Here is an 18,655-nt window from a genome sequence, read left to right on the forward strand (position 1 = left end):
CCACAATCTCCACTGTGTCACCCCCATAAACAAAACTCATGGCACTCCTCATAGCTTTCACTGTGGGCCTGGATGTGTGAAAAACCATAACCTTGGTCTTGCTCAGATTCACCGTGAGATCACGTTGCTCACAAAAGAGGCCTACAAAGCCTCTAGATAGTGTTACAATCCAACCACCGAATTTGAAATCAACACCATGTCGTCGACATATAAGAGGAGAGGTATCACTGTATCAATTCAATGTGAGAGTACACAATTAATTGTCTACTCTCTCTTTCTCTGAGAGAGAGAGAGAGAGAGAGAGAGAGAGAGAGAGAGAGAGAGAGAACACTCTCTCTCTCTCCCCCATTGATTGTCTACTCTCTCTCTATGAGAGACATTAAACTCTCCAAAATGAATCTTTTTTGGGTTAGAGAGAGAGAGAGAGAGAGAGAGAAATCTCTCTAACCCAAAATGTCAAGCATGCCAAGCATGGGGTTGACGAGTACGACCGAGAGGTCTCCCTCAGCTACGTCACGTGGAAAGGTAGCTCGATGGCGATGGAGCATGTCTTGGATCTGGAGCTGATGTTGCTCCCATGTTTTTATGTTCTTAGTTTTCCATGACGAGTTTCCATGGACACTTTTGTATCACCCCAGTCAGATAGCTATATTTATGTTCTCATTCTGTTTTATTTTCCATTCCATGATGAGATATGCCATGAACATTATTGTACCACTTTGGTCTCATAGGCCCATTGGGTCTTTAGTAGACTCTCTCTCTCTCTCTCTCTCTCTCTCTCTCTCTCTCTCTCCCCAAAATGCACAATTTTTTAGTTTCATCTAAATTACTAAAATTTTTCTAAATTTCTCCTATTTACACAATTTTTCCCAAGTGCCCCACTTCCCCCTAATATCTCTCAATTTACCCAGCGTTCCCTAATTTGCATAGTTGCCCTCCCAAATTATTTCCAATTGCCCCCACCTCTCCCAATTTTCCTCTATTTGCCCATTTTTTCCTACTTTGACTAAAATCCCCAATCCAATTTTCCCAATTTGTCCCTAACATGCTTTCTTGCTGTATACTTCCCGTACCTTATGTTTCTATCCATCGAACTAAGTTCACCAAATGTTGTTCCACCAACATTCTCAAAGCTGCTACTAGTTCAAGCACACATGGACCAAACTACTTCATACTCCAGAAAACTTGAAGGCCTAGTATAGGTAACCAAGACAGCCAAGTAGACCACTAAGAACAAGAGGCATGGCTGTTTGGTTCTCCTCCCATGCAGGTAGGAAGCATGGAGGCAAGTGGCTGGACTGCCCAACCATGGACGCTTGGTACATGCCTTCTTGCCAGGTACAGATAAGCATCTGGATAGAGCTAGCTCAGATGGCCAGCTGGCACGGTTCAATAACTACATTTTTTATGAAGCAGCTAAATGAGAGGTAGTGGGCCTTGTGTTGTAGCATGTAACTTTCAATTATTTCAAAAATATGAGCCTTAAGAGCATGTGACATTGAATTGTTTAAGAGTTCAATCACATGCATAGAAATTCCTGCACCTCAAGAAAGTATCATCACTTGTACATAAATGAGTATCAACTCTAAAATCCAGTACTTATTACTATGAGACTACTTAGTGATACTGAGGCATACTACAAACTAATGCATTCTGAAATGCTTCTAAAGAGGCAGCATCCAAGTACATATAAACAGATCTTATTTTCTTTTTCCGTTTTTGATTTTGATTTTTCTTGTGGGTTGTTTTCGGGGGAACGGGGGAGGTCGGCCTTCAGTTCATCAAAGGTATGGCCTCAATCAAGTTTAATTCCTGAGCATTTTTGACATTTGGAGCTCAAATTTACATTCTCTTGGAGAAAAGCATGTTCTCGCCATTTTGTCATCATAGCACAAAAGCAAAAAGACAAGAACCGTGCAAGAAATTGCTTCTTCTTTTTTGCAATTTCTTACAGGCCCATCCTACACTCTTCTCGATTGTCCCCCATAATAGTAGAGAGCACCAACTGCTGAACAAAGTTTGCCCGCATCGTCGCATGTTTCAGCTTCTGCTCACGCTCTTCTGCTGATAAAGGCACCTCCAAACTGAAAAAAAACATAGAGAAGCTCTCTCTCTCTCTCTCTCTCTCTCTGTCTCTCTCTCTCTCTCTCTCTCTCTCTGTGGGTGGGTGTGCGCATGTGGAGTAGAGCCCTCAAACCAAAACCCAAAACAAAACTAGATCCCTTTTGAGGTGAATGTATCTGATGCCTGGCATCGTAGCTTTACTAGCTGATTAGTAGGAACTTTTTTTTTCTGTCCTAGGCTACATATTTGGCTTCACGGTCTTCAAGTTATGCTACCGATGGTAGATACTTCTGTCTAATCTGCAACATAGCATTTGAGGAGATCCAACACAAAATATAGGCACAAGAGCTTGTGACTGCTCAGGAGTGACTAGTGGCCCAGTGGGGCTGGCAAGGCCAATGGTTTCCTCAGTGCAGGGAGCATCTGTCGTGGCGCCGAAGTCAACCCGGCTGGGTTTCCGTGGTACCAACAATGTGTTGTGTCATGGATCCCATGGCGCTGGCAATGAGCACAATATTGTTGCTGTCTAGGTCATTTTGGCCTTTCACAGACATTAGTAAATATGGATGCCTCCTTCAGCTGGTCATTTACATTAAGGGGTCCGCAGCTTTGGAAACACGATAACAACTCCTATGGTTGCTAAAGAGCCAGGAACTGCATAGAATTATTAGGGATACAACAAGAAACGCTACCAGCCTATGCTGAGATCAGTTCCTTAAGCAATGGGTTTAAGATGCAAAGATAATGGAGACCCCACATGTACTTAGGATCTCAACGGATCAAATTAGGGTGCCATCGCACAACTCCACATTGGAGCCGGGAGAGAGAGTGTGCTCACATAAAATGCAGATCAATTCAGTCACCATTATTGGACAGTGATTCAGCCCCGAATCTCTACTCTCCTCTCACGTTGCAGCAATTAAGCAAATACTCGACTTGTCGTGGAGACCCTTCAGAGGGTATTAGGGCCTATCCCAGGTATTGTGCACTTTCCTCTCTCTATCCTCCTTATCTCTCTCTTGCATGCACCAATCTGCAAAACTGTCAAGAGAGATCTACAAACTTCCGCATGTTACATTGATATCACAGCTTTGACTTGAGAAGCTATGTGCAAAGCCCCAAAAAAAACCTCTTTTGGTTGATGATTTACTAAGCTCCGGGCAATGACAAGGAGCCACCCACTATTTCTCTAGTGAATGGTTTCTTTGCACTTTGGAAAGTCCGTCGAACCTCCAACTATAAATCAGTAAAAGGAGCCAATTGTGAATGCCATACCAGTGGAAGCCCCTTCACCTTCAGAGACACTCCCACCAGCACCCACTTGATGAGAGAGTACCTGTGGCCAGGTTCAGGCCATGATGAGCCAGATGCTGCAACCCTTCTTAACATTCCTGCAAACCCAACTTACCCCCATTATTAGGTAACCTATCTAGAAGAACAAACGTCCCAAACACCGCTTTGCTTTGGAGCAAGATTGACTACAACATGAGAACAAATGTGCTATGGAAGAGATACAATACCAAGTAAAAAAGTTCCAATAGACACAAGCGGCAAATGCAGAACGAGTACCACCAAAAACAAGCCATAAACATGGCCAACATGCATGGCTTTGGAGACTGAGAAAGTTCACATGGAGGAGACACATCAACACAACTAAATGAACCACCACCAGCGGGAAGAACACTGAGAGGAGGACCACAATTTGCTTGGCCACAACCTCACCCAAAATTACCGAATTCAACCCATTCCTCCCAAAAAGATGACTAGTCTGATGGATCCTGCTGCTCTTCACTCTTGATTTTGCTGGCATGTCAAAGTCTGATAGGAATAAGGTGTTAGCAAAGTATCACAACTCACCTCCGGGGTCTTGTGCCCATACCAATGATGATGATTATGGCAATTACCAATGGACCAATTTGTTATGCCACCTTCCTGCCTTGAGAGACTCAAGGACAAATTTCATGGTGTGCGAATATGACCTTGCAATTGTGTAAGACAGATGATAGGGCCTTCCCTAACAGGTTAAACCCACAGCTCAAGCGGAACGTCACCCATTTCCACCCATACCAATGATGATGATTATGGCAATTACCGGTGGACCAATTTGTTATGCCACCTCCGTGCCTTGAGAGACTCAAGGACAAATTTCATGGTGTGCAAATATGACTTTGCAATTGTGTAAGACAGATGCTGGGGCCTTCCTTAACAGGTCAAACCCACAGCTCCAGCAGGACGTCACGCATTTTTCAAGACATGTTTGCACTTGCTCAAAACGTCGAAATGAACCACAATCATTGCTGGGTATTCGGCAACAGGAGCATGATCGCACTTACCATCATACTTACTAAAGTTTGATGAAGTCCGAATGACGGTGGTGGTGGGAACACCTGCTTAGGTGTGAACACGCACTTATATCTTGCTAAGATAAGTGTGACATGTGTCGTGTGTGTGTGTGTGTGTGTGATTTGTTTGGGTCAAAAGATAAGGTTGTAATCCTATGTACTTGGTGTAAGATTACATCTAATCTAAGCTATTCATTGAGTCATGCACTTGGTGTAAGATTACATCTAATCCATGGGCGAGGAGAGAAGGCAAGAAGCCTTCTATCAAGATGGTCGGGTCATCATTGATGGCCGGCCCATGGATTAGCGGTTTGGGTCCTATGGGACACAAACCAGGCCACTGACAGAGACACATCAGAGCCCAGAGAGAGGGCTATCTCGAGTAGAGGGATTCCAGTGGGAGTCAGCATACAGGAGGACCACACGCCAGGGTACCTCGAGAGGGTCGGGGGGGGGGGGGGGGGGGGGGGGGGGGGGGGTAGCAGTTCTATTTAGACGGGAGCTATAGGGGAGACTGAGAGTGGTAGCACAAGATCCAGAGGCCAGATACATGTGGATCAGCTTACACCTCTCACAAGACAGGGTTATATACATAGCTCTATGTTACTTTTCTCCATCAGGATCCTCCTATGTCATTACAGAGGACATGCCACAGGAGGAGGAGACAAGAGCCTCGCCATACACTTGTCTGTCAGAGGAGATTATGCATTATTCTACTCTAGGGGAAGTATTTCTTACAAGCGACTTCAATGCCCACACACAGAGCAGCCAGTGTGAGGTGTATGACTATGATGACATGGAGATCCTCCACCCTGTGGATCCAGAGGAGATAGGGGCTAGTAGGGCATCAGAGGACACTGGACCAGACAGAGGACATTATGGGGACCACTTACTAGAGTTGGGAGCCAAGCATTGTCTCGTTATTTATAACGAGATGCTACAGTGGCCGGGATCAGGAGGGCTGACATGCTTCCCACATGGGGGGTCACACACGGACCGGAGGCACGGTGGTAGACTACATTATGGAGTCTTTGGAGGCAGCACAGCTTGTCACCTCATTCTCCATTCCACCTCGTCCTATTGGGGCAGATCATACATACTTGGCATTTTCACTAGCCGGATCACCAGTATCACCAGCCCCCCACATACCGACGCCACACACTACCATCTACTTCACACATGACATGGCAGACATATACACTGGCAGAGTAGAGGATGGGCTCCTACTCATGGATCCCCTGGCACCTATGGATGCCATTACAGCCCAGCTGGCATCACTCCTGCACACGGCTGCATTACACAGCTTCCCACATCGTGTCCACTCAGGAGAGCCTGCGAGATCTGGGACTATGTCCCAGAACAGATGGTATGATGACGAGTGCAGAGCCCTATACTCACGGCTCCGCATACAGAGAGCCTTGGGAGCCATCACAGAGCAAGAGTCGAGGAGAGAGATGAGGAGACTTACTCACCGCAAAAGGCGGGCCTTCGCAGAGATACACGAGCTAGAGATCTTTCATTTCTTCATGAGTAGAGATAGCCCTGTCTCATGGCGGCACTTCAGAGAGCCCCGGACACTGACACCTATTGCAGACCCACAGACATGGCACACATATGCAGAGGGCCTATACCACGCCCCACAGCAGCCACCTATACCTCAGCCACCACAGGAGCCTCGACCTACCACAGCTAGCTTCTTTACCCACTCGATGGTACAGGAAGCTATCTGCCGCCTGCAGCATGGACGGGCCGCCGACCATATGGGCTTGCAAGGTGAGCATCTCATATATGCAGTAGATTCTTTGGCTCCTTTTCTTGCACTCCTGTTTAACAGGGCACTAGCAGAGGATTTGCCTGTGGAGTGGACGATGCACACCATTGTGCCGATTCACAAAACAGGGGATATGCTCGATCCGAGCAACTACAGGACGGTTATGGTTGGCCACGTGCTGGCCAAACTATATGGTGCAGTGTTGGAGCAAGAGCTTAGCTTATATGTTGAGCGAGTAGGTTTACGCTCATCAGGGCAGGCAGGCTTCAGGAGAGCTTTCTCTACCACTGACCATGTATTCAATTTGAGATGTATGATTGATCAGGCCAGAGTGAGGAAGAGAAAGCTCTATTGCTGCTTTGTGGATTTCCGCAAGGCATTTGACACAGTACCACGAGAGAGGCTCTTTCAGTGCCTGCAGTCTCTTGGCATACCAACAGATATGACATGGGGCATCTATGCATTATATGAGCAGGTTTTTGGGCGAGTCAGATGTCCAGGAGGTATGTCGGAGACTATTGCTAGCACCATTGGTGTGAAGCAAGGATGCCCACTTTCCCCCACGCTATTTGGGTTATACATTAATGAAGTGGCTGACTTCATTACACGGGGAGGCGGAGATGGAGTTGATTTAGCAGGTACCCCAGTACATATTATGCTTTATGCTGATGATATTGTATTAGTTTCTGAGTCTCCAGGTGGTCTACAACAGCATCTACATGCACTCGATGATTTCTACACACAGAGGGGTCTTACTGTGAACCTTGGGAAAACCAAGGTTATGGTCTTTCATACATCGAGACAGGGCAGGAGTCAGCTGACATTCACTCTCGCAGGACGCCAGGTGGAGGTGGTGACATCATACATGTACCTAGGGGTTACCTTCTCTGCAGCAGCCACACGCTTCACCATGGGTTCAGCAGCCAGAGCTAGATTGACACGGGGATATGCAGCATTGGCTATGCTAGAGAGACAGTGCCACCAGGCACACTTTCAGGAGCCCCGGACGAAGGGGTGGCTATTTGACACATTAGTCACACCGGCATTGATGTATGGAGCAGCGGTATGGGCGCCAAGCCTTGCTACCCATTGGTGGACACAGATAGAGAGACCACAGGCCCTCATGATGGCACGCATGATACGCAGCAAACCGTCAGTACCTCATGACATTATCCGAGCAGAGTTTGCTGCGCCTCCTATGATGGTAGAGGCCATATTTCAGACTATATGCCTGCTAGACAAATTCAGAGAGATGCCACAGGACAAATTATCATACAGAGCTTTTGAGGCATCTAGACAGCTGGCTGAGGCAGGAGACAGAGGATCATGGTATGCACAGGTCACACATTGGTTCTCACAGCATGGATCATCTACCACCATTCCAGTATGACAGGGATGCACCACATATCCGTCTCTCTCATAGTGAGAGGAACAAAGTATTGAGACAGGATCTATGGCAGCTCTATACACGAGAGACATGGATATCGCCTACACAGCCTCTTCCACCGAAGATGCTGTACTACAGAGATCACTTCATGAGTATCACTTATGATGGATATATAGAGAGGCCTAGATACATGGAGGGCTATTGGTCAGCTTAGAGTTTCATCACACCGATTGGAGATTGAGACTGGCAGAGCAGCACGGATCCCCCGAGAGGAGAGGGTATGCAGATTGTGCAGAGAGGAGGTGGAGAGTGAGGAGCATTATGTATGCAGATGCAGAGCATATACAGCCATCAGAGAGAGATATCCCATTTTATTCAGAGAGCCACATTCCCTACGCCAGATCTTTGAGGTAGCAGACCAGCGCATACTGGGGAGATTCATTCTAGACATACAGCGCCACAGAGAGACATCATTACAGGCTCAAACATCTCCAGAGGAGGGACGACAGACACAGATTACTACATTTTTTCAGAGATCCATCCCACTCCCAGTCCCTACACGGCAGGGAATTACTCTCCAGAGAGCAGAGACACTCAGAGCCCGCAGGAGACAGAGGACACCTGGCTTTCAGACACCACGCCTATACCAAGGAGAGATGACAGAGATCAGAACTCAGTTTCACAGAGAGGGTGCGGAGCGACTGGCTCGCTTCAGAGCACACCCAGGCATGTTCTTCAGGGAGCTGTGGACACCCCTTCATTGATGTATACCATTTTATACCCCCAGTATGGTACAGGATGGAGCTAGCTAGGTTGCATATCATGATTGTATACTCCATGCATATAGCTTTGCATTCTCCTAGTAGTAGAGCTCCATCCCCTCCACCACTCATTGTACTTATTGCACACCCAGATTCAGCTTTTTAGTTCAGTACTTTTTCATTTTGTTGGGATGACAGAGGATACCCCATACAGGTACACCGATTTGTCTCATAGGCCGAGTTCGGTCTTTTGGAAGACGTTAATAAAATCTCTCTCTCTCTCTCTCTCTCTCTCTCTCTCTCTCTCTCTCTCTCTCTCTTCATGGACGTCTTCCATCCTCCGTAGCTCTAGATATGTCTCGCGTTTTAGCGGTGTCCCAAAACCCTAATTCCCATAGTTGGTATCAGAGCCACCTTTGCTACACACTTGTTGTCCCCATTTGGCCACCCAAGTAGTCTTCCTCTATTCCGTACCAAGGTACAGGAGGCCAGGAGCCTTAGTGCATAGTTACCACGGAACGAGAACGTTCCGGGAACGTCGGATGCTAGAACGGGAGTGGGAATGGGAACGGGAGCGGATCGGGAACGTCGCGGAACGCCACGTCATATGACATGTCAGCATATGACACAAAAAAATGTAACTTTTTGTATACGGATAGCCAAATATGCTTCCTAATATTTGCTCCCCCAAGACATGAACATACATTTCTGCAAGCAAAACAAACATTCCGCAAAAAAAATAAAAAAAAATAAAAAAAATTTGGCGGAACGTTCCGGCGTTCCGGGAACGTGCCTTCGCCCGGAACGGCGTTCCGGCGTTCCAGGAAGGCGGAACGACGTTCCGTGGTAACTATGCCTTAGTGTCGCCCGTACTAAGGCGAGGACTTGCATCACCTAGGGGAGGCTGTGTCACGTGCACACCCATCTGATGTACAAGTGGCATGGCATCATCAAGCATTAATCAGGGTATTTATTCAGGCATATATCAGTATGAGCATCATATGGGGGTGCCGGCAGCCTTTATGACCAGCCGACCAGCATTTATGGCATTATTGCCAGTCGTGAGCATTCAGCAAGGCTGGCCGAACAACATCATGCAAACATATAAATAGAGGCGCATACCATTCAGTCCAGATCATCAGCGTTTTCAGCATAGATCATCGCATCTCAGATCAGCACATATCTCATCCAGTATCTCATCCAGTTCAGTCCATCCGATTCAGCAAACGCATCCATCTCCTCAGTGTTTCCTTCCCAAGCAACAAGGAGAGCATCTGCGTTTCAGCATCAGTTCAGCATCGCATCAGTTCCAAAGCCATCCCTTCAGCATTTCCTTCCCATGAGACAAGGAAAAGACAGTGGGACAGCAGTTCATCCAGCATATCAGCATATTCAGCATATAGGCAGCATATTCAGCATATAAGTCATCATTCCTACCTCCTACATAGAGAGAAGCCGGCATCGAAGGGTGGACCTCAGCATTGGAGCAAGGAACAGTCCTCAGCATCATCATTCAGCCTATTCCTCTCATCCCGAGAAGGATATTCATCTAGGACAGTATCATAGATCTATTTAGATCTCATTGTAACCCATTCATCTAATATAGCTGCATTGCATTGCATTGACACTATTTGTCTATTTCTTAAGCATCATTAAGTGCAATTTAGTTAGCCTAAGGTTGTGCTTACGATGGTCAAATCCTTCACATGTCACATTGGTATCAGAGCGTTACAAGTTAACCAGCCTTAGATCATTTTCATTCCATCAGTCATTCAGTCAGACATCATGTTAATCGCTTCCACACAGTTAAACCCAGTTCTCAAAATCTTGCAGGCCACCCTTAGGGATTTTCCCTTAGGTATGCATTAGTAACCCATCCATCTGCATTCTTGCAGAGCATATAGGGCTGCACATGGCTTGCATAGCAGATATCTTAGCAATCAGTCTTGCATCTGCAAGGCATATATGTTTGCCCATGAATTCTTTGGGGAAGAATGACATCCATCATCAAAGGAGTACATAAAGTTTTGGGCTTCAACTGGCAGCAACAACAGGGGGTTCTCTTCCACAGAAGAAGACAGAAGTTGGCTCCAACGTCGCCTCAGGAGGTTCAGAGCTTCAGGAACGACGGAGATGGTAGGTGAAAGGTTTCCACAGACAGGTCGGGGTGACTCAGGTATTTCCAAGCAATTTTAGCAGCATTTGCCACTCAGTTCCCACAATAGACAAGTCTTTGGCTCAAAGGATTCCACTCCTACAGAGACGACCTCAATCCCGGCAGAAGAAGTCAGAAGGGGGCAGTGGTTCGGTGGAGAAGGATCACCAGAGGAGTCGAAAGGTTGCCAGGTATACCACCCAGCAACAGTTTAGCAGAGGGAAATGTCACGTGCACACCCATCAGGTGTACAAGTGGCATGGCATCATCAAGCATTAATCAGGGTATTTACTCATGCATATATCAGTATGAGCATCATATGGGGGTGTTTCATCACCAACATCAGCACTTCAGTCATCATGAGCATTGTAAGGCATTTAGCTACATCAGCCGACAGCATATCTGCACCAGCCGACAGCCTTTATGACCAGCCGACCAGCATTTATGGCATTATTGCCAGTCGTGAGCATTCAGCAAGGCTGGCCGACCAGCATCATGCAAACATATAAATAGAGGCGCATACCATTCAGTCCAGATCATCAGCGTTTTCAGCATAGATCATCGCATCTCAGATCAGCGCATATCTCATCCAATATCTCATCCAGTTCAATCCATCAGATTCAGCAAACGCATCCATCTCCTCAGTGTTTCCTTCCCAGGCAACAAGGAGAGCATCTGCGTTTCACCATCGCATCAATTCCAAAGCCATCCCTTCAACGTTTCCCTCCCAAGAGACAAGGGAAAGACAGTGGGACAGCAGTTCATCCAGCATATCAGCATATTCAGCATATAGGAAGCATATTCAACATATAGGAAGCATATTCAGCATATAAGTCATCATTCCTACCTCCTACATAGAGGGAAGCCGGCATCGAAGGGTGGACCTCAACATTGGAGCAAGGAACAGTCCTCAACATCAGCATTCAGCCTATTCCTCTCATCCCGAGAAGGATATTCACTATCTCATTCAATGCATTGGGAGGCAAGAATCGAGCATAGAACCTCTCCTTGAACTCTTCCCATGATCTAACAGGATTCGGTGAGAGCTTCTACGTACGCCACCAATGGTCAGCAATGCCTTTCATGAACATGCTTATATGCCGGATCATGGATTTCTGAGTGAAATCCTTATCACTGAAAGCAATATCAAACCTTTGATGCATCATATTCCCCATGATATACGTCAAACTTCTCATATTTGTCTCTGGCTTTGAAGTCATGAGACTTTGATGCATGTGGCTGCATCTCAACATGTTTTCTCCCATGTTTGTCCATTGGGACAACCCTTGTGACTAGTATCATTTTAGGAGCAAAAGGTGATGCATAAGGCATAGATATATGTGCCCTATAAGCATGAGGCATGGCTGGCCCCTCAACATGCATTGATACATTTTCAGCCATAGCTTCTCCCTCACGAGCACACTCGAAGGCATGAGTGGCATAAGAGAAAGTTCAAGCTTCCATGTCCAAGCTCGATGTTATAGCTCTATGTTCCATGTCCAAGTTCCATGTTCATGTCCAAGTTCAAGCTTCCATGTCCAAGCTCTATGTCCAAGTTCCATGTCCAAGTCCAAGGAACCCCTTCCTATCTTGTGGACGAAGTACACAAAAGATATGAGCAAAAGTCGAAGCTTATGATGACAACCTGTAAACTCTGTTGCCCAATCTAGAGTAGAGTAAACAGCCCACGAAAAGACGCACAGGGGTGTACGTTTGGGATCAAGTACTCCTGGCTATTGGCAGTCGTCAGTGTCATGGTGCACAAATACAACAGGTGGCAAAAGATCTGATGCAGCTCTATGGTGATGGGGGCCGGGCAAGTATCGCTTTTCAGGAGATGGCGCAGCAACTCCAGCTCGTGGCAGTAGTAGCACGGCCAGGCGGCGGCGCTAACTTAGAGGGCAGCAGTGCTGGTCGCTCAAGTGATGGGAGTGGAGATGCTAGACCCTGGTGCTGGTAGGTGGCGGCAGCAACAGCACAACACTGGCTGGCTGGAGGTGGCTTTGAACATCAACGCTCAGTTCCAACAGTAGTCAGGTAGGCATAGTGGCGGCAACCTGCAACAACGGCTGGGCGGCAATGTACGATAATCTCAGGGCTAATCCTGGAGGCAACATGATAAAGACTCACTAGAAACACAGATTTGGAGCATTGATTGTTGTTTTGGTAATGTGAGTGGACCAGTGGAGGACATGGGTGCTGTTGGCTAGTACACAGAAGTGGAGGATCCAGTCGACTGCGACATTATGTCGACTGCAACATATGATTATTTATGTCCAGGAGCTGGCCGACCAGCAGTCGACCAATTCACATGGTCACTTCAAGGCCTATAAATAGGCATAGTTGCTCATCGTTTCATTCATTCAACTCCTTTTGAGTTGGGTCATAGAACTAGGACTTGTTCAGGTATTTTACCTTTTCATGGGAGGCAACCTATGGCTGCAAGGATTTATGTACCTTTTTGTACCATATGAAATACTGAATTTCCAGCTATCTCTCTCTCTCTACTCTCCCTTCGATCTGCGTTTTTGCATCAACATGTTCTAGATGGTGTTTAGGACTGAAAGAAGACTCTTAGAGCTTCCGCATGTAACATTGGTATCAGAGCCTCACGCTCAGCAAGGCTAAACACTGATTCAGTCCATATGAAGGTGTACAGGTCCAAGGTACAGGAAAGTGCACAAGTACGAGGCCCAAGGCAAGGAACACAAGGCCGGGAAGAGCTCCCAGGAGGTTGGTTGGTAGTGTTTCCCAAAGCCCAAAAGGGATGGCAATCATGTGAGCCAAGAAAGGCTTTCGGGCAAGGGTTCCAAGGGAGGATGATCCTCCAAGGGGTGGAGTGAGAGTGCCAGACTCATTTCTCATGAATGAAGACCAAGACAGTGTTCATAGACTGGGCAGGAACGGAGTGGGGACTGGATGGAACAGATGCAGAGATCTTCTCCAAAGTTAGAGTGGATTTGGAGACCGGGCCGAGTATTCAGTGAAAAGGTTGCCAGAGTAGGAAGGATGACAGAGAGACTCCGAGAATAGAATGGGATGATGACAATCATCCAAGAAGCAGATTGGAATCCCGTCATCAAGTTTAGCAAAGGGGGATGTCATGTGTACACACGTGTACATGATGCTAATCTCAAGGCTAATCTTGGAGGCAAAATGATAAAGACTCACTAGAAACACAGATTTGGAGCATTGATTGCTATTTTGGCAAGGTGAGTGGACCAATAGAGGACATGGGTGCTATCGGCCAGTATACAAAAGTGGAGGATCCAATCGGCTGCAGCATATGATTATTTATGTCCAGGAGCTGGCTGACTGCTGGTCAGCCAGTTCACATGGTCACTTCAAGGCCTATAAATAGGCACAGTTGCTCATCGTTGCATTCATTCAACTCCTTTTGAGTTGGGTCATAGAACTAGGACTTGTTTGGGTATTTTACCTTTTCATGGAAGGCAACCTATGGCTACAAGGATTTGTGTACCTTTTTGTACCATATGAAATACTGAATTTCCAGCTATTTCTCTCTCTCTCTCTCTCTCTCTCTACTCTTCCTTCTATCTGCATTTTTGCATCAGCATGTTCTAGATGGTGTTTAGGGCTGAAAGAAGACTCTCAGAGCTTCCGCATGTAACATCCTTGCTTTGAAGGGCATTCACCGATAGACTACAGTTCCTTACACTCCTCAGTAGAATGGAGTTGTGGAACGGATGAACCGGACCATCAAAGAGATGGCTCGTGCTTTGTTGCATCAGCTTTGTTGCATCATGTAGGTCTCCCTCTTGCTTTCTAGAGTGAAGCTGTGGCTACCTCAATTTATCTCATTAGTGCTCTCTTACAAAAGCCATTGAGAGGATGACTCCGGAGGAGGCTTTTACAGGCCACAAGCCTTTTGTTTCTCATCTCCGTGGACCTCGCTGTTCATCTCGGGCTTCCACATCTCATCACACAATGAATTATGCTCTCATGAGTTCTCTCCAGGAGATCGATGAGCCTGAGAGTCCAAAAAAGGCTCTTTCACAACCGCAATGGCGGCAAGCCATGGAAGCAAGATGGCCTCTATTGAGAGGAATAACACTTGGTCTTTGGTGCCACGGCCTTCACATCGTCGTGTTATTGGTGTGAAATGGATTTTCAAAATCAAGTTTCATACAGATGGTACTTTGGACAAGCACAAAGCCCGCCTTGTTGCTCGAGGATATGCTCAAAAGACAGGTGAAGACTTTGATGAGACATTTGCTCCTACAGCCAGGTATAGCACCATCAGGATTGTTTTGGCTCTGGCTGCACACTCAGATGGCCCGTGTTCCAGAAGGATGTCAAATCTGCATTTCTAAATGGAGATTTAGAGGAGGACGTTTATGTTGAGCAGCCTCCTGGTTTTGTGAAGGCTCTTTATGGTCTCAAACAAGCACCCCATGCCTGGTATCACAAGATTGATGTCTTCTTGTTATCTCGTCTTTGAGAGGACATATGCTCACAGCAATCTCTATGTGCTTCTTTCTGATGGAGATATTTGTGTCATTGTTTTGTATGTTGATGACCTCATTCTTTCTGGCTCAAATACTGGGTTGGTCACACAAGTTGAGTCCAAGCTTTCAGAGACATTTGAGATGAATGATCTTGGCCTTCTACATTATTTTCTTGGGCTAGAGGTTTCGCAGAAAGATGACTGTATCTTCATTTCTCAACAGAAGTATGTGAAGAAGCTGCTCTCACTTTATGGGTTGTCAGATTGTACATGTAACTTGGTTGAGCACAATGCTAATCAATAGACTTAAATACACTAAGATTTGATGGACACATGCTCAATACAAGAAGTAATTTGCTGAATTGACAAGAGACACAATGAGCCAGAACGGCCGGCTCCTCCCTCAAATAAAGTATATTGATCTTGGGAGAATCAAGTACATAGTGTCATGGGCATTTCTCACCAGATTTCCATACCAATGCATATAAATATTGTATTGCAAACAAGGGATTGTCGATGTAGACTTGCAACTCACATTACCCTCTCAAGTGTCTATGTTCCCTACCATCTGCGCTCTATTGTTCCACCAACACATGGTAGCAACATTCTACAAGAGAGCACATAGGACAAGAGAACACTACAAAAGGTATGTGATCTTGTAATCCAGTTCCTCCCTCCTGCTATTTGCTTCCATATTTAAACATAAAAGCTTACCAATTGCAAGTAAAATCGATGACAACGGAAGTCTTCGCAATGGAAGTCCTTGGAATGATGAGATCTTCGATTTGTCGCATTTCTTCGCGACAAAAGTCTTCAAGAGGATAAAGGGAACCCTGGGAAAGCTTTCGCTGAAATTAGGGTTTTCAGCAAAAAGACCAGAAATTACAACAATAAAGAGAGCTGTTTTGCTGAATTTCAATCATTGGGACTGTGTAGGAGAGTGATTAGCACTCGGAAACACTCTTGGAAGCTTGAGAAACACCTTAGCAAGCTTGGATATGGAGTTGGGAAGGAGAGAGTGCAGAAAATACAGCCCAAATGCCCTCATGAAGGAGGCGCCAATCTCTAGAGAGAGGAGGAGTGAGATGGTGAGTTGTCTAGTGTAGGTGGCACTCAAGTGCTTTGTGGAGCAAGCTAGAGTGGACACATGGCTGGTTACTCCCTTTGTACAAGGGGGATAAGGTCTGGGCGGTGGACATTGGTTTTTGTCCACCTTGGGACATCAATGTGTGTGAACACGGGGCTGGTCATAATTTATAAGCGAGTTTTGGCCGTCCAAAACTTAATGAAGTGTGTACACGCTCACTTATAAATTAGTGCTAACTCCTAAGGCTAGGTTTATGACCAATACTTACCACCTGTCACATACCACATAACCATGTCAGCAGATAGTTTTACACGCACGGTTTGCGGGTGGGCGTCCCCTTACCCAGAACTACACATTGGTCAAGCAAGCATGAAAACAGCATGCAATTTCAATTGCATGCAAGCACATAAAGATGCTATGCAATGGAGCATTGGTATGGACAATCCCCGTTCATGCAACTTGTGATATGCAGCGGAAGTCTTTGTATTGGAAGATCCTAAAGGGCCCCCTATCCTGATAACGAGATAGTATTTGCTTTATTTCTTTAGAGAGAATGACTGTGGACTGTAGATAAGCCAAACGCAAGATCTCGGAGGATCGCAGATTGGTTGATCTGTACACGGTTGTAGAAACACCTCGATGACCTGATCTCGAGCCTATGCACTCTTCCCAAGGGCATGAGGAAGGGCTGCACACCTGAGGCTGAGAAAAGAAGATGGTGGACTGTTCTACGCTATGTTAGAATGCTGTAAATGCTTATAAATGCTATGTTACCTTCACCAGATGACTGCTTCATGTATGGATGATGCACAGAAGGCTGGATACTAATGCAAACTGTTGATTCAGGGCTGGAAACTGATGCAAACTGTTGATTCAGGGTTGGAAACTGTTGTGGACAGAAACGCAGACCTGTCGGGAAGCTGCTGGACTGAAACGGAGGTGTACTGATGCTGCTGGACAGAAACGCAGGGGTACTGATGCTGCTGGACAGAAACGCAGGTATGCTGCTGTACGGCTGGACAGAAAACACAGATCTGCTGGCTGAAACCTCGCGTTGAACTGGGGCTGGTCTGTATGCTGAATCAAGGCCTGAAGTGATGTTGAATGCAGGCTGATTTGACGCTGATGGCAGGCGCCTAGGGCTGACTGAAGCAAGGGGTTCTCAAGGGACTGGAGAAGCAACCTTATAAGCTCCAAGGGCTGGATTAGTCTAGGGCTGAAGGCAAGGATACTCCTGGGGCTGAGGAGGAGAGCTCTTAGCACAATGAAGATTGAATGAGAAACTAAGCCCTATGCAAGCCTATTTATACTAACTGGAGGTTGGTCAAATTGGCTGGTAATTTAATAAAGTTTATATTTATAAATGACAAATAATGCAAATAATGCTAAATAAATACTATAAAATATGGAAAAAATACCAGATAAATCCTAGTAAATTCCCTAAGGCTTCTGGGATGTTCTAAATGATGCACAGGCATATGAATGCATATTATGCAGGATGCAGAGTGCTTTCTGATGCAAACCCTAAGGCTTCTACTGACTCTACATGCATGAATGATTCTCTCTAAATGGGTTAAGGGACTTGACTGACTGACTGACCCGCTAGGGCTGAGGAATGACCTACGTAGCTCGTGCCTGACTTATCCTGGACTGAGGATGTACAATGGGGTCACGGCGTACGACAATTATCATCCTATTGGGTTCTAAAACTATACAATTGTTGCACTTCTGATGATGAGCCATCTTGTCACCATGCACTGAGTGTAGAGTGCATGTGATATTCCCTCCTGATTAGCTTGGCGGCAGGTTCATGGCTTCCAAGTAGTCCGCCAATAACTGGGAGTACTCCTGGAAGAACTCCTCGTCGAGCCATACGGCTTCGTGGGTGCCTCGATCTCGGAATTTCGTATAGAACTGACGAATCCGTCGACCGGAACCATGCTTCCATCGATGAAGAAGGATCTGCTCAGGCTCAATAACTTCTGCCTCGTCTACCACGTCTGGCTACTGTTCATCTGAAACATCAAACACTTCTGGACCAACATATGGTTTTAGCCAAGAAACATGGAAAACATCATGCATTGTTCAACTCGTAGGCAATTTTAACTTCATGGAGACATCACTTAACTTTTTGACTATTGGAAAAGGACCAAAACTACGGAATGAAAGCTTGGGACAATGTTTGCCCACTTGTTTCAATCTTTGTTTCATGATGCACTGAGAGACCCAATCCCCTTCCTTGAAGTGGATATCTCGTCTAAACTTGCATGCCTGTCTGTGAAGCTGTGAACTGAATGATGGCCAGGCTCAAAATTGAGGGCCAAACTGGGTTGAATACCAAACTCTGCAGAATCGACATACTGCTCTTCTAAGTCTTTTCCAGAGATGTTGAGAATGGTAGACTCCTGACTAGTCGGGATGCTCGTCTTCCTACTAAGAACATCTACTACTGGGTTATGCTGACCAGGGATGTACTTAATCATTCCTCCAACTTGTTGGAAGAGCTGACCCTGTCTAGTGTGCTGAGCACTCCACTGGGCACTTGGCATCGTCGGAAGCCACTTAAGTGCTTGGTGGTCTGTGGTGACTGTGAAAATGTGTCCATAAGGAACATGTTTCA

The 18,655-nt window shown here is 46.1% G+C and overlaps 1 protein-coding gene across 2 annotated transcripts in view; it reads right to left on the bottom strand.

The window, feature by feature from the left end:
* Positions 1-1,757: 1,757 nt before the first annotated feature.
* Positions 1,758-18,655, bottom strand: part of LOC147639065 (protein DEHYDRATION-INDUCED 19 homolog 4-like) — a 40,985-nt gene continuing 24,087 nt past the window's right edge. The window contains exon 5 of one of the 2 annotated variants that reach the window (XM_086786982.1): positions 1,758-2,084. In XM_086786982.1, coding sequence (XP_086643108.1) covers positions 1,949-2,084 — 136 coding nt within the window. In that variant the 3' untranslated portion in view covers positions 1,758-1,948. The remainder of the gene's footprint in view (positions 2,085-18,655) is intronic. The other variant, XM_086786990.1, reaches the window with a different exon arrangement.

This window comes from Cibotium barometz, chromosome 4 (genome assembly GCF_041138505.1).
Source record: "Cibotium barometz isolate CiBa-2024 chromosome 4, ASM4113850v1, whole genome shotgun sequence".
Lineage (NCBI taxonomy): Eukaryota > Viridiplantae > Streptophyta > Polypodiopsida > Cyatheales > Cibotiaceae > Cibotium > Cibotium barometz.